The sequence below is a fragment of the Thalassophryne amazonica genome, chromosome 6, assembly GCF_902500255.1.
Source record: "Thalassophryne amazonica chromosome 6, fThaAma1.1, whole genome shotgun sequence".
Taxonomy (NCBI): Eukaryota; Metazoa; Chordata; class Actinopteri; order Batrachoidiformes; family Batrachoididae; genus Thalassophryne; species Thalassophryne amazonica.
In genome coordinates this window covers 100,777,599-100,794,360 of record NC_047108.1, presented here as the reverse complement: position 1 = coordinate 100,794,360, position 16,762 = coordinate 100,777,599, and the positions used below count along the sequence as shown (strand labels likewise).

Here is a 16,762-nt window from a genome sequence, read left to right as displayed (position 1 = left end):
ACGAGTCCCGGATGTAGGTCTCCATTGATTCGCGTTCCGGACGTGAGAGGTTGTACAGCCTGCTGGACGGGTACTCAGCGCCCGGTATCAAATCAATGGCACAATCGTACGGACGGTGCGGGGGCAGCGTGAGTGCCAGATCCTTGCTGAAGACGTCAGCAAGGTCGTGGTACTCGGCCGGCACCGCCGTCAGATTGGGGGGGACTGAAACCTCCTCCTTAGCAGTCACACCGGGTGGAACCGAGGATCCTAAACACTCCCGGTGGCAGGTTTCGCTCCACTGAACCACAACCCCAGACAGCCAGTCAATCCGGGAATTGTGTTTTAACACCCATGGAAAACCCAAAATCACTCGGGAGGTAGAAGGTGTTACATAAAACACAATCTCCTCCCTGTGATTCCCAGACACCACCAATGTCACTGGCTGTGTCTGGTGTGTGATTAGTGGAAGAAGGGTGCCATCTAGCGCCCGCACCGACAATGGTGATGGTAAGGCCACTAGAGGGAGCCCAACCTCCTTTGCCCATCTGCATATCCAGCAGATTCCCCTCTGACCCCGTGTCCACCAGTGCTGGGGCGTGAAGGGTTAGATCCCCACTCAGGATCGTGACTGGGATTCGTGCAGATCGTCGGGGTTTCCCCACGTGGGTGTTGTGACCCACCCTTACCCCAGTCTCTAAGGACGAGTGCTGTTGTTTTGACCGTTTGGGGCATTCTCTCTGTATGTGCTCGGTAGAGCTGCAGAGAAAACACTCTCCACGGATCAGCCTCCTTTGTCTCTGATCTGATCGTTTTTTGGCCCTGCTCGTTTCCATAGCAACGTCAGCAGGGGGAGCTGTTGTCACGTGGAGAGCCCTGGCAGTGGAGCATGGGGAAGTCGGCTTCCTTTCGGACCCGGGAGGAAGAGGGACGGCTTGTGCCTGGCCACGCCCCTCGTCTTGTTCCCGTCGGTGTTCCGTTAATCGGTTGTCTAACCGTATAACCAGGTCGATAAGCCCATCTAAATCCCGCGGCTCGTCCTTCGCCACCAGGTGCTCCTTAAGGACCAGAGACAGTCCATTTACAAAGGCGGCGCTGAGCGCAACAGCATTCCAGCCGGCTCGCACTGCCGTGATGCGGAAGTCGACTGCATACTTCACTGCGCTCCGACGCCCCTGCCGTATCGACAGCAGCACACTTGAAGCGGTCTCGCCTCTATGAGGGTGGTCGAACACCTGTCGGAACCCCCTCACAAACTCAGTATAAACCGTTAGGAGCCGTGAATTCTGCTCCCAAAGCGCCGTAGCCCAGGCGCGTGCCTCTCCTCGAAGCAAATTGATCACATAAGCCACCCGGCTGGCGTCTGCTGCGTACATGACGGGACGCTGTGAAAAGACGAGCGAGCACTGCATCAAGAAGTCCACGCACGTGTCCACGCACGTCTCCACACAGCCTCCGTACGGCTCCGGAGGACTTATGTATGCTTCAGGGGAAGGTGGGGGGGTTCGTTGAATGACCAGCGGAATGTCTGTTTCTGGCACACGGTCAGCAGGAGGAGGTGCTGCAGCAGCGCCCTGAGCACACGCTTCCACCTGGGCGGTGAGAGCCTCCATCCTACGATTGAGAACACTGCTCTGCTCGGTAATTAAATCCAACCGAGCGGTAAAGGCGGTTAAGATGTGCTGCAGCTCACCCAACACGCCTCCTGCTGGCGCCTGTGCACCTCGCTCTTCCATTGGCTGTTCATTCGATGGTTGACGCCCCTCGGGATCCATGACGCTGGCCGAGAAATCCTGTTGTGAAAGTGTCGTGTCACGGACCCACAACAGGGGGCGTTAATGAACGGACAATGGATAAGCCAAAAAGTAACAATTTAATGTTGTGAATCACACAACGATGTACAGACAATAACAATACAGTGACTGTCAATCATACACCAGGTGACGTGTGGGCAGGCTCGACGATAGAAGACGCCTGGCGAGAGAAAAGCCGGATCCACACAGCTTCCACCGCCAACGGAGCTGAAGAACACCGGAGCCGCCAAGCCCTGCACCCCAGGTGGCCGCTGTCTTCAGCAGTCAGACCCGGTACTGCTGGCAGAGAACAGAGACAGTCCAGATGAGTGTGAGGTTGCACACTCAGTAATCCCACAGTCTGTATTCAGTAAAGGAGGGAGAACCTCCACCTCCAATCACACACTTGTGCAGCTCCTGAGTTAACCACTTATCTGAGTGGGGTGTGAGGCGAATCCGTTGCAGTCCACACCAAACGCCAACTCCGCAGATAAGGTACACCACAGGAAAACGGCTGCAAAAAGAGATCAGACTAATACTCAAAGTTTAAGTCAGCAGAGAAAATTACCTGATTGGTAGTTGATTTCTCGGCGGGGAGGTGGAGTTGCAGTCCGGCCTTTATGGTGGTGGTGATGAGTAGTGGATGAGTGACAGCTGGTACGGATGATGAGTGACAGCTGTCACTCCTGGTCGCTCCGACGCTCTCTCGTGCTTGAAGCCCGCACTTCAAGCAGGGCGCCATCTTGTGGTGGTGGGCCAGCAGTACCTCCTCTTCAGCGGCCCACACAACACTCCCTCCTCAGATGAGCCTCATTGTTCTGACAGAATACTTTGCATTCAGTTTCACTTCTCAATCATTGTATTAATGAAACGAATAAACAATAAGCAAATCCCAGTGGAGGAAGCCACTAACAGGACCCAGCTGCACTGTTTGGCACTTTATTCCCTTTTTTGTTACTAACGAAGATGCATTAGGCCTTGCCACCCGTTCTTACTCACACATAATATTAACAAATTTGATTTGTTGACAGTATAAAAGCTTCATAATGGATCTGCCTGCCTCATGAAATGTAATGTTTTTATCTTCTGTAACTGTCTCCCCCGTGCATGGCGCTGTCGTTTTCTTAATTGTGTCACAAAATAATAATGACCCGCTAAAAACAGAACCTTGCAGATTTTCTTTAACACCTCCCAATGCTAATGCTAAACATAAGCATTGCTTTCTCTGCTGCTCCTTTATAATATGTGACCTGTGTAATAAATCTGTTTCGACTTGGAAAAAAAAAATTCAGAATGTGGTTTGCAAAAACTTCCTGAAGTCTGTTTTTACAAAATCTCCCAGTTTTGAAACTGTGGTTTCATGTTAAGGATCATTTCTGTTCCATTTATGCAAGTAAACCTATGAATTAATTTCAAGCGGTGTAACCATCACTGCCCAGATCCTACCATGTGTCCTTTATGTTTGCACAGATGTTACAAGAAATATCCACTAGATGGCACTGCAGACCATCTTGAAAGTTTCTAACAACATCAAAGATGATAGAACAAGTTGTAATAATGTTTCTACCATGAAAGACACAAAAGCGGGGGTAGCTGTGCCAGTGGAGGTGGTCTTTGCAGCCATTAAATACTTCACGACAAGATTATACAACTATAAAAAGCTTGAAAGACCCCTGGTGGTGAATGTGATTATTTGGGTCCATAAATATTTGGACATTGCCCCATCCCACTCTGCTTTTTTGTACACTCAAGTCCATAAGTATGTGGATATTGCAGGCTTATTTCCTAACATTCACTCAAGTCCATAAGTGTTTGGATATTGAGGGCTCGTTGCATAACATAAACCCAGGTCCATAAGGATTTGGACATTGCAGGCTTATTGCGTAACATACACTCAGGTTCATAGGGATTTGGACAAGCAGATGGACATACATGTGACTTTATATATAATATTTATTCAAACATTGCATCAACTTTCTTCATCCCATGGTTTCAGCTGCAGGTCAGGTCCTGCCTTTCTACTGTATCTGAGATACTGGTTTCATCCAGTGTGCTTTTCTTTTATTTTGACAATGACAAAAATACAAACCATTAAACAGATATTAGAAGTAACAATAAGTTCTGTGGTGGATATTGTTCAACATCTATTAATAAATGTGCAGTTGTTAAATTACACTCTCACCTTTCCCCTACTCCACCCCACAAAAAAATAAAATAATAATAATAATAATAATAATAATAATAATAATAATAATAATAATAATAAATAAAAAATGTAACAGAGTTGGAGAAACATGATCGTTAACTTCTGGATCCAAATTGCAACACGGCCAAAATTTAATGCACTTTCCCTGTTAGAGCAAATAGTTTTGTCCTTCTTTAAAAAAATAAAAACACGTTGACCTGGAGAGGGAACTTCTGCAAAGAAAATCAAAGCAAAAACATTATTTGGAAAGACACAGAAAAATGATTGCTGCCCCCATGCACCCACGTGTGCATGTGACCAATAGTAATGTTTCTATCTGTGCACTGTGCCTTCAGGAACACTTTAATTACTATTCAGTGGACAATGCTCTGGGACATCTGGTGTTCTCTCTGAAGTACGATGTGATCGGTGATCAGGAACATCTCCGTCTAATGCTCAGGTAAGGCTCATTGCACTTCCACAGCACACTGTCATGTCTCTAAATCTGCAGAGAAGATCCAGTATTTTGTGTGTAGTGTGTATATCTGTGTGCAAATAATTAAATATCAAATCTGTGCACTTAAAGAAAATACTAGATAGTGCAGGCATTTTTTTTTTTTTTATCCTGAACTGCTCAGTATTGCCTGGCTAAAAATGTTCTGTAGGAAGGCTGTTATCGTAAGAGTCATAAAGTGAAAGAGAGTGTCAACAGCACTGTCACTCCCACTGCCGAGTAACAGATGGACTACTTAGGCCGGCATGTAGGTGGGAGGGAGGGGAGGCGAGGGGAGGTGGAGGAAGGAAAGTTTAATGAGCCATACTGATGATGGCCGTCTGATGATCCAATTCGGAGAAATACGATACTGATTTTTTTTTTTTTTTTTTGTCTTTCACGGAGCTCACTGAATGTTTTGTGACCTTTCCAGAACCAAACTGAAAACCTACCATGATGTTATCCCCATCTCATGTCTGATAGAGTTTCCCAATGTGGTTCAAATGGCGAAGGTGAGAAAATCATAGAGATAAATAATGACTATTGGCTCAACTGGTCATCTGAAATTGTGCAGTACAGAAAATTCTGATATACAGTTGTTTTTTTTTGTTTTTTTTAACTCTTTAATCATAGCTTGTCTGTGAAGAGGTCAACGTGGATCGTTTCTTTCCTGTCCTTTATCCAAAAGTAAGATTTTTTTTGTGTGTTTTGTTTTGAATTCTTTGCATTGCTTTCATTGCTGCTACTGCATTTGCTGCTTTAAAGGAAAATAAAACTCACTGACAAAATACAGCTGGAAAGACAGACTGTGCTATAAACTAATGACTGATGCGTATAAATGAAAATAAGAAGCCCTTACAACTGAAATATCCACCTCTGAAAGACAGAATTCATCCATCATCGACGATTTCATAAATGCCGCCATTGACACAATTTTAACCAATCAGAAAAAATCCCCCGGATTTCTTGTGGAATACTGTGACGTTGCATGAGCACAGAAAGGTAACTACTGTAATTTTCTGACTATAAACCGCTGCTTTTTTCACATGCTTTGAACACTGCGGCTTAAACAATGATGCGGCTAATTTATGGATTTTTTTCAGGCTTTCTCATAAGTCAAAATATGTCAATTGATGCTGTCCACAGCGTAAATTCACACACACAAAATATAAAGTCTTACCTGTTAGTTGTAGTGGATTCATCAACACGTCCTGCAGAAAACGACTTCTGAAAACAATTAAGTCCTTGTCGTGGATGAAGATAAGTCCCTCCAGCACTTTGCTCCCATTAGATGAGCCAACGGAGTCTTTTCTCTCTCTCTCTACCCCCCCCCCCCCCCCCCCCCACTTCCCCACCGTCTGTCTGTGTTTGCACTAGAAGTTGAAAACGTCACAGCAGCTTAACGTCTCATTTAACACAGACACCAGACAGTCCTGGCTGCAAGATGACATGATCTCATGATGCACAAAGAAAACAAACAAACAAAAAAAAATTAAATTACCGGCCCTCAGATCTGCATGTGGGGCGCATCAGACGCCGCGAGACACCATGCGTGCGCTGGATGACGTGCGCATCAGAAAAACAGTATTTACGGTATTTAATTAAAAGTTAAAAAATCTTTCTGTCTCAGGTCTCAGACTCGTTCCAGAAAGGGCCAAGAGGGTGCAGGCTTTCTTTGCAACCAGCCGCTCCACCAGCTGATTTCACTGATTAACTGATTCCACACAGTAAAATCACCAGTGTTTAATTAACACTGCCAGTGTACATATGGTCCTACTCTGGCTTCCTGAAGGAGTGTTGAACCTCTGTGCCTATGTGACGTCACGTATCATTGTTATAGCAGACGATATGGCCCCCTGCTGGTGACTTTAGACCAGCTATACAAAAAAAACTTAACTTTAATATAAGTGATCACACATGCCTACACCTTTTCGTATGGGCTCTCAATATCATAATCTACCAACCCAATCGGAAATTATCAGTGGGTTTTCTTTTCCTTTAAGAATTTGTTAATTCCACTTATGCTTGTAATTTTATTTGCAGGCTTCAGGACTTATTGTTACCTTTGATGAGCATGTGATAAACAACAATTTCAAGTTTGGGGTCATCTATCAAAAGTTCGGACAGGTGAGCAAAAAACATGTTAAGAATCAAAACCTAAATTTAAATCTGAGGGCTCATTGTTATTTTCTGTCTGTTGAAAGTGAGCAGAGCAGTAAGCTAATAAACGATAATACACCTCTAGGCACATAAAGAATTGTTGCCCATTAAGACTGTGGGCTGTCAGAGGTGGAAACCGCAGTCGAAAATGCTCGACAGACTGATAATCTTAGTGGAGTAGTGGTTAGCACTGTGGCCTCACAGCGAGAAGATCCTGGGATTGCCTGGCTTTCTACTTCCAAAGACATACAGGTTAAGTGCATTGGTGAATCTAAACTGACCCTTAGGTGAATATGTTTGTCTATATGTGACCATGTGAATAGACTGGTGTCCTGTCCAAGGTCTAACCCTCCGTCACCTTGATTGGAATAAGCAGGTATGGAAAATAAATTAATAATATGTGTGCAGGGAATGCATCAGTCCTCTGATGCCTTTGATTTTCATTTTGAACGTAAACCAGGTATGATATCTGTTATGATTTGCAATGTCTGAATCGATCCAAAGATGCAAGCTGCAACCAAACAGGAGGTAAAGTGAATAACAAGGTGATTTAATGGTCCAAAAATGAGAGATAAGTCCCACAAGCAATGTGAGTACCTCAAGGGTAAAATAAGAGTCAAACGCAAGACAAAATCCCACACGCAGGTAACACAGACGGAGGTAACACAAAATAAACAAAACTAATAAACTAGACACAGCTACAAACAGGAAGTGACTAAGATGACCAAAGTACTTACAACGAGAATGTAGGAAGAACCCAGGAGAATCAAACACTAAACACTTACAACCGGAGGAGAACAAGAAGATCAAACACATTACCACAGGGGAACCAAGGAGAAGAAAGTGGCCACTACACAAGGAAATAGTGCAGGCTTAAATACGCAACGGAACAAATGAACAAATGAGCGGTAAGTGTGGGAATTAGGAGAGACCGGAACTCAACACAAACACACAGATACTATCCAACAAGAAATGACTATAACAGCACTAGAAAACCCAGAGGTGTGCAGAACCAAAAACATTATAACAACAAAAACCAAATACCAAACCAAGGAAACAACAAGACAAAATCTAACATGGAACTTAAAAGTGAACAGACTGCAAACAGGAAAATATAAAACCGAAGAGCACAGGTCTGAAACACAATGACAAGAAACATAGAGACACAGACAGAGGACAGACCACAGACACAAAGAACAGCCGGACCACAGACACAGACAGGAGACAGACCACAAGGAAGACAGGGGACAGAACACAGAGAATACTAACACAGGGGTATAGACAGAACACAATGACAACCAACCCTAGGACACCAACAAAAGACAGACTACAGACACGGACAGGGGACAGATCACAACAGATACCTATACTATTAAAACATCAATATGGTGAAACTTTTTACTTGTTTTACTTGTGGTTTTCATTGTAGCCTTGTACAAATTAAAGCACTTCTCCAAAACTGTGACATAGTATCATATATCACGGTAGCCATAAAACTGACATTTAAAATGGGATCTGTTCATGTGCATCTCCAGGCATAAACCAATTCTTCATATTCATAACAATACACAAATTCATTGTATTTCAAGATTTCCACAGGGAAGCTCATTATTGTAAGTCCTCTTCAGTCCTAAATACAGTTTTCAGTGTGGCAGCTGTTGTTTTTAGTACTTACTCCTATTTGCTATGACTGTCACGTCCATCTTGTTTAATCTCCAGTGGCGCAAACAAGCGGCTGAAGGCTTTACCTAAACCTTTCCGTACTTAACGAGCTGATCAGTTCAAATTGGCAGAGGTTTAAATATGTTGTGATGGGGCTGAGGTACATTTCAATAGAGAATTGAGGAGCCCGAGGCCTATTTCCATCCAGAAGCACATGACACACATTTCACCTTCCTGGAATTTCTTTTTAAATGTATTCATGATGTTGCACTAAAAACAAACTTCACACCAAATACAGGTAGCTCCTTAGATGTCAGTTATTCCTGGTGGTGTTGCAGTTCTTGTTCTTTTTTTTTTCAGTCAGCAACAATGGCATGGCACATGCATTTCAAACTAATCTCTTATTAATTCATTTAATCTACTTAGTAGCACTAGCCACGGGCATGAACAGTGGAAAGTGTAGTCTGTTGGGGCCCTAGGCAAAAGTTCAAATGGGACACTTCCAACCTGGGAGAAGTGGTAAACAATTTTTTTTTTAATAATGTTTTGTACTGGCTCCCCGTAATCCCATCCATCTATTTTCTGTACTTGCTTACTCCAATTAAGGGTTGATTCTTGTGATGACCTTGTTAAAGTTACATCGATAAGTGTTTGTGAAGTTGAAGAAGTAATGAGTTGAACATTAAATTGTATGTCAGACTGATTTTCACCTCTTGGTTAGTTATTAGGAATGATGGTAAACAAAAATTACTTTAGGAGCTTTTGTCACCACCAAGTGTTGTGGAAGAATGCAACACCTGAATGCTTAGTATTATTGTGTTTTTAAGAACTTAGTACTTGTAAGGTTTTTTTTTATATTAATCATTAAATGCTCCGGTAATAGCACCACAATAGAATTAGTAAAAGAAAAAAGCGAAAGTTTAAAAAACATTGTCCTTGTATGTAAGGCACCCATGTCAGTTCTAGCATTTGTCTATACTGCCAAAGTGATAGGCGGCTCTGGCTGTAGTTTAAAGTTTGTCAACCCTCATGGGCCCCCTATTGGCCTGGTTCCCAAAACAGTTGCCTGCCTTGCCTTTTGGCAAGCAGCGCATCTGGGCATGAATACAATAATGACTATGGCATTCTAACATTTGACTCCAAAGATCTTCACCTTTACCCACATAATTAACCTCTGACGGACCTTGCCAGGGCAATTCTGGAATTGACCAAAGTGCATGCTGCATTTGATCCGAAACTGTGTTGAAATCAAATTCAAAATTTTGAGGCCACCCTTCACTGACATGCCAAGTTTGGTAGAAATCGGCAAAAGGAGCTAGGAGGAGTAGGCCAAGAACCACACAGGCAGACATGACCTTGATCCTAGTGAGAGACCTTTGGCAAATTTGAATTAAAATAAAATTTAACCATTGACCCTAATGGCCTTGACCTTGGGGCCAAAACAAATCCCTTAAGGGCATTTCTAGAGTCAACGTACATGCACACAGAAAGTTAGGTGGAAATTGGCCGAAGCACCTCAGATGAGTAGTGGAACAAACAAACAAAACCACAAACATTTCTCAAATTATCGTGTGACGTTTATAGTATGATTATACTAGTTGTACTTATATCATAGCTCCTGCAATCCATTGTTCCTCAAAACCTCATTATTTTTAAGCCTCTTTTACTGTTAACTGGTTACAGACATCAGAGGAAGAACTGTTTGGCAACAGTGACGAGAGCCCAGCTTTTGTTGAATTCCTGGAGTTTCTTGGAGAGAAAATCGAACTACACAACTTTAAAGGGTAAGGAACACAGTGGAAAAGTGATAAATATACCAAACTGTTCTTCTCATTATATAGTGGCGGTGTACATCTGGATGCATTTGTAACCACTCGCCTGGATTATTGTAATGCCCTTTATGTCGGACGTTTACAAATGGTCCAGAACACTGCTGCTTGTCTCCTGACAGGAACACGTAGATGTGAGCACATTACCCCTATTCTTGCCTCTCTACACTGGTTGCCTGTCTATTTTAGAATTAATTTTAAAATTTTATTGTTTACTTTTAAAGTTTTGAGTGGCTTGGCTCCCATGTATCTGGCAGACCTCATACACATATACACTCCTCGAAGGTCTCTCAGATCGGCTGACCAGTTACTTCTTGATGTCCCCAAGTCGAGACTGAAAGACCGGGGTGACCGAGCTTTTGCAGTGGTGGTCCCCAAACTATGGAATGAGTTGCATTTGGATGTTAGGCTGGCTCCTTCTTTAGAGGTTTTTAAGTCTCGCTTAAAAACACATCTTTTCTCTAAGGGCCATCTTTTCTCTTTTTTTGTTGTTGTTTTATCTGTGTTGTATTTTATTAATGTCTTATTTGGAAAGCACTTTGTTAACTTTGTTGTTCTTATAAAGTGCTCTATAAATAAAGTTGGATTGGATTGGATGAGCAGGTTTCTGTGTGATTGCAGGTTCCGTGGTGGATTAGACGTGACTCATGGCCAGACTGGCATAGAATCCGTCTATTGCAACTTTCGCAACAAAGAGGTCATGTTCCATGTGTCTACAAAGCTGCCATACACAGAGGGGGACACCCAGCAGGTACAGTGTGAAATAACGCGATGCCACACCTCCAGGTGATGCACACTGAGCAGTCAGACGAGTTCCTCCTGGTTTTTTTTTCCCAGCACAGCGTTTTGGACCTGCCTCGCTGCCGATGCCATAATCACCAGCATTAGTGTATATTTGTGCATTAGTGCATGCACATGCTCTCCAGCAGTGATGAAAATCTGCTGAGTGTGTCCTCCTTCTCTGATCCACATCGCTTATCAACCAAACATTGATTAATTAGCAGCAGCTCACGCACCGGTTGTGAACACAGTTTGCACAAACACAGACGGAGCAGCGTCTGTGTGCTCAGTCAACCGGCACCAGTGGATGTTTGCAATCAGACATTTGTTCACACACACACACACACACACACACACACACACACACACACACACACACACACACACACACACATGAAGGTTGTTAATGTGTGTTTGTGAATCCTCTACCTTCTCCACCAACTTTTTTTTGTTGTCTTTGAGCACAAAGCAGCACCACCAAACTATAATTTTCAGCCATGTGGTATTGTTTACACTATGAAAGAATAAATTTGGGTGTGTACTGTTTAAACAAACCCAGGCTTTGGAAATAGACTGGATACTTTATTGTCCCCTTAGACAAATTCTTTCTCAGTGAGTGAGAAAGTGACGTGAGAAATGAAAGAAACTGGCACACAATCTTATTTCACGTTTCAAGTATCTTTAATCACACCTGCTCCTAATTTCTATCATCCAATGTGATGATGAAATTATTCTCTGCAATAAACCTGGACATGTCCAGCAGGTGGCAGTGTTCAGCAGGTGACAGACAGCTCTATGGTACGTCATAAAGAAGACAAAGTGGCTTTTATGGCTTTAATGCATCAAATGTTGTCAACACCTGATCAGTTTATCCTCATTTTATGTCCTTTTAATTTAATAAGTTGCAAGATAATAGGTATTCAGTGTTTATTGTGTTAATAAACTGAAGGAAACTGACTAATTTCTACTGGTATGTATTCTTTCACATGTCTAGGCTTTTCCAAAGTCTAATAAAATAAATAATAAGAGGTCTTTAATAGTTTGTGGTAAGTTGCAATGTGGCTGTTGTGTTGCAGTTGCAGAGAAAAAGGCACATAGGTAACGACATTGTGGCCATTGTATTCCAAGAGGAAAATACTCCTTTTGTGCCGGACATGATCGCCTCCAATTTTCTCCACGCCTACATTGTGGTCCAAGTTGTCAACTCTTGCTCAGACAACGTTCTCTACAAGGTAACGTGTTTGCTTTGCTTTACGATTATTTCACTTTACTGTGATACATTAAATTTCATGTAAAATACTTGTTTTTAGGTGTCAGTGACAGCACGGGATGACGTTCCTTTCTTTGGTCCGGCCCTCCCAAACCCGGCTATCTTTAAAAAAGTAAGGACAAGTTGTAGCCTTCTCCATCTTTTAATCACAGGATGTTCTCCCTGTTTGGTTTTAAAGTGATTCTTTTTGCTCTATTATTTTCAGGGTCCTGAATTCCATGAATTCCTTTTTACTAAACTCATCAATGCCGAGTACGCCTGCTACAAAGCTGAAAAATTTGCTAAATTAGAGGTGAGTCTTGTTATCCCCACCAAGGAGGGTTTGTTTGTTTGCTATCCACTAGGGTTACTCAAAAACCAATTTTCATGAAAGCTGGTGAAGGGGATTGGGGCATTGAGCAAGAAAAATCATATGCTTGATTGTAGTGTAGATTGGGATTTAAGGTGCTGAGTCAGGAAAGGTTTATTTTTTTTTGTCCTTTTCTTTAATGAAGTTGTAATAAATCCTGTGTAGGCCCCACCTTGTCTCCAGGAAAGTATGAAGCAGGATAAGAGTTTTTGACTCCCCCTGGAACGGAGCCAGTCACACTCCAGTTGCTTATCCAACCAAGGCCAGTACCCATTTACAGCTGGGTTGGCTGTTATATAGGGCTTTTCCATCTGAATCAAATGCTCAAAGTGCTTTACAATGATGCCTGACATTCACCCATTGACCAGTGTCAAAGCAAGGTGCGCAACTGCACATCGAGAGGAACTGGGGGATTAAGGACTTTGCCCAAGGGGCTGTAGTGGTTTGAACCAAGGATCCTCTGGTCTCAAACCCAACACTTGAACACTGGACCATCACCTCCCTTAACACACTGCAGTTTAATTGTCTTGTCCGAGCGTGAACGGGAATCAAACTGCTTAGCTATTGAGGTATCGGCTCTACACTTTTTGCTTAACAATGGAGGAAAAAAATTAATGAATAAAAAAATCTTGATAAACTAAAGAGCCACTCAGCGAAGCAGGTACCTTAGCTGAAGCACACCAGGCTCTTCTTGTATTAATGTAAATTGATCCAACGTTTCATCATATGTATGATATTTTTAAATTTCGGTGTTTTCTATTTCATTAGCTATAATATGAAGAAAAATCCACTCCTTGTATTTGCACTCAAAGAAGTGAATGAGGTGGATTGTGCACTTTATATTATGTTTTTGTTTTCATTTTATTTAAAATACATGTCTCTGTTCAGTTAAAATACTTTAAAAAATATGAAGTTGACTAAGTTAGATGAACTTAATAACTTAATAAGCACCACTCTTTCCATTTTTTGATTGTGGACTCACACAAAAGGTAACACACATCCTGTGTCGCACCTCTCCACCCCTTTTCATGATGATCAGTCTTGGTCTAGGTTTTTCAGTAATCTTAAACAAATGTGGTTGCAGAGGTGACAAAGTGTACGGTTCATTCAAAATGGGTTTGGATTAATATGGTTCAGGGGCTTGTTGCACAGTGGCATAGGAATGCACTCCACTGATTGCTCCTCCAGATATTTATCCATCTTTTTCCAGAGCTTCACATCCTTTGCTTTTATTCCCAGTTCATGCTTTCTGTGTGTCTGTGTGCAGGAAAGAACACGCTCGGCCTTGTTAGAGACGCTGTACGAGGAGATCCACGTGAACAGCCAGACCATGATGGGCGTCGGAGGAGAAGATGACAAACTGGAGAACGGGAGCGGAGGAGGAGGTGGTTTCTTTGAGTCCTTCAAGGTAACCAGAGCAAGAGGAGAGGATTCAAAGTAAATTCACTTCAGTGGGGAAAAAGTAGGGAAAAAAATGTTGATAAATAATGTCTTTTGTATCATTTAAAAAAAACTTTTCTTAATGCAAAAATGTTTAAAATTATGTTATTTAATATTGAAATAATACAAATCTTGACATGATATAAACAGAAACAGTAAAGTTTTTTTTTCTCACGAGATAAAAAACAGTTTATTGTAGGTAAAAAAAACAAAAAAACAAACCTGTTTTATTATTTTTACTTAGTAAAAACAATTAAAACTGTTTATGTCCACATTGAAAAAAGAGAATTGTTGGGTTAAATTAAAAAGTGCTTCAGTTGGTAATACTCAAATGAATTAAGTTGAACCAAATGAATTTAACAAGTAATATTTATGTCAACATCTTAATTTAGATCAACTTAATTAATATGCATTTTATCAATTGACATAAATTTTTTTCATGCGCGTATAGTGGAAAATAAACACTTTGGCACAATATAATAATATTGGCAAAATATTATTCTCATAATTTACATCTAACACAGTATCCTTAATAAAACTGAAAAAAAATGAAAAATCAGAAAATCTGTGTAGCTTCTCGTTTTCAGATTTGTTTATGACACTCCACACACGGGAGATCCAGTTCTCTGTTTAAAACACAACATATGAGCCCAACACCAAGGAAACAGTGTTTGGGGTTGGAATCGAGGTAACAAATAGATTTCTTTTTTATTGCTATTTTATATTTTATTGTATTTTTGTTACAAAGAACAGAGAATATAAGGTTTATCTTCCTTCTGTTTCTTTTTGTTCACAATAAGTAAATAAACATTATGATTTTGAAATAAACATTATGATTATGAATTATGCGTTAGAAAAGACAGCGAAGGAAATTCTATTTTGTTTCTTTGTTTGTTTTCACAGTTCAGATGCAGCAATGAACATTACTTAAAAAAATATGCAAAATCTTATGTGCAAAATATAATATTAAGTGCCCACAATATACTGATATGGTTTCACCAAAAAGTGCATCAGTACAGGATTTAATAATGATTATTAGAGTAGATTACATTAGATGAGATTAGATAGAACTTTATTAATCCCTTGACTCCTTCAGGGAAACTGAGGTTCCAGCAGCATTGGATAGCAGCACACAGGGTAAGAAGCACAGAGAGTATCAAAAGGAGAAGTAAGAGACAATTTGCAAAATGTAAATACAAGTATAAATACCAGAAATACTGTCTTACGGGTACTACTGTTCCTCTCCTTCCCGACCTCTGTCTTCCTGTTATACCCCCGCCCCCCGAGTGAGGAGTTGTACAGTCTGATAGCCTGAGGGACAAAGGAGTTTTTCAGTTTACAGTATTTTTGTACAAAATGAGTTTGTGCATGTGCCAGTTAGTGAAAGGACTTTTGAAAATCATTACACTTTTTAAATCTACAGCCCTCAGTGTGTCACCTCCATCAAGTCATGTATTGAAAAATAAAACAAATGTGAAAAGACTGTTCACAGATTAAATGACAAATGTTTGCACTGCTGTAAAATCACACTGTGACTCTGCACACATTTGTCCTTAAACACCATCGTATTATTAAAATCCATGCCTGTGACCAGATCACTGTGCAAATACAGAATAAATATTTTACTCTGTGATGAAATATTTAACAGTTTTCACACATCACTTTTACAACTTTCAGCATGTTTAGCACTTGTTTTGTGCAGAGAATCAGCCACCAGCTGCAGATTTGTTACCTCACCAGTTATTTATTTCGGAAATCTGTAAAACTGTGCAAACATTACATATGATTAAGCAAGATCTAGTGCCAGGTTTAAACAAACATGCCTTCCTGTGTGAATGTGAGCAGGAGTGTCTTTTTATTTCTGGCCGTCCTTGTGCAGATGCAAGCTGCTGGCAGCTGTGAAGTTTGTATGAATCCTTCTTAAAGCTGTATGAAGACAGGCTCTGCTACTCTGTCCTGCAGCATCTGCGGCTTTTCTTCTTCATCCTTTTCTCGCTGTGTCGCTCCGCTCTCTGTATATTCCAGTGCTCACTCGTTGGCTCTGAACCATTCTTTCATCTTCATGTGTCCCTCTGGTCCAATCAAAAGGACTTCACAGGTTTCTTTCACTGAGCTTTAACCTTTTCCTGGGTGTGTTCTCGCTCCTGTGGTCGGTCGTCTGTGAGCCGCTAGGCCTTTCTGCTCTTCTTTCTACCGGCTTAAACACGCTGACTTGTCTGAGTCCTTCTTGGGGCGCTAAAGCTTAGCAGCATCCTCCACCACTTGCTCATCTCTCAGGATTAGTGTCAGGCTGCTGGTCTCTGCCGGCTGCGGCCCTGAGGCTCATTCCTGGACTGAAAGGCCGTAGAGCGGTGCTGAGAAGTCACTGACTGCATCTCCTCCTTATATCTGTCTGTAGCGAGCGATCCGTAACAGGAGCCAGTCTCTGGACGTTGCCGGTCTGACTTTCAAGCGGCAGCACTCTGTGTCCAGCAGCCCCAACGACAACTCTGCAGAGAACCCCAAATTCCCAGGGATAGTAAGTACTGCCCAACATCTCATTATCTCGAGGGAGGAGAGTCTTGCTCCATCCACTTTCTTTCTTCCTCCCAGCATTCTGGCACATCTCGTGCACGCTCCCTCATTAACTTGCTCTCTCAGGTGACTAAAAAATGTACTCTCGTGTCTGAAACTTGTTTCTCACATCGATGACGTTGCTTTTTCTCTACTGAACCAGGGCAGAGTACAGGACGCTAGTGGATGTGACTCATGAGGGTCTTTTTTCTTCAAATTAAAAGCTGCAGCGAACACTGATTATTTTTCTAGATTTTAAAAACATTGCA

The 16,762-nt window shown here is 41.8% G+C and overlaps 1 protein-coding gene across 7 annotated transcripts in view; it reads left to right on the top strand.

The window, feature by feature from the left end:
- rap1gap (RAP1 GTPase activating protein) overlaps positions 1-16,762 on the top strand; it is a 72,642-nt gene that overhangs the window by 39,761 nt on the left and 16,119 nt on the right. For 5 of the 7 annotated variants that reach the window (XR_004561372.1, XR_004561370.1, XM_034172951.1 and 2 more), the window contains 11 exons: positions 4,314-4,417; positions 4,884-4,962; positions 5,084-5,137; positions 6,494-6,577; positions 9,956-10,056; positions 10,723-10,852; positions 11,958-12,113; positions 12,192-12,263; positions 12,357-12,443; positions 13,768-13,908; positions 16,339-16,458. Coding sequence is in view for 5 of the 7 variants with exons in the window: in XM_034172951.1 (XP_034028842.1) it covers positions 4,314-4,417; positions 4,884-4,962; positions 5,084-5,137; positions 6,494-6,577; positions 9,956-10,056; positions 10,723-10,852; positions 11,958-12,113; positions 12,192-12,263; positions 12,357-12,443; positions 13,768-13,908; positions 16,339-16,458 (1,128 nt within the window). In the remaining 2 variants the exon portion in view is untranslated. The remainder of the gene's footprint in view (positions 1-4,313; positions 4,418-4,883; positions 4,963-5,083; positions 5,138-6,493; positions 6,578-9,955; positions 10,057-10,722; positions 10,853-11,957; positions 12,114-12,191; positions 12,264-12,356; positions 12,444-13,767; positions 13,909-16,338; positions 16,459-16,762) is intronic. The other 2 variants (XM_034172953.1, XM_034172952.1) reach the window with 1 other exon arrangement.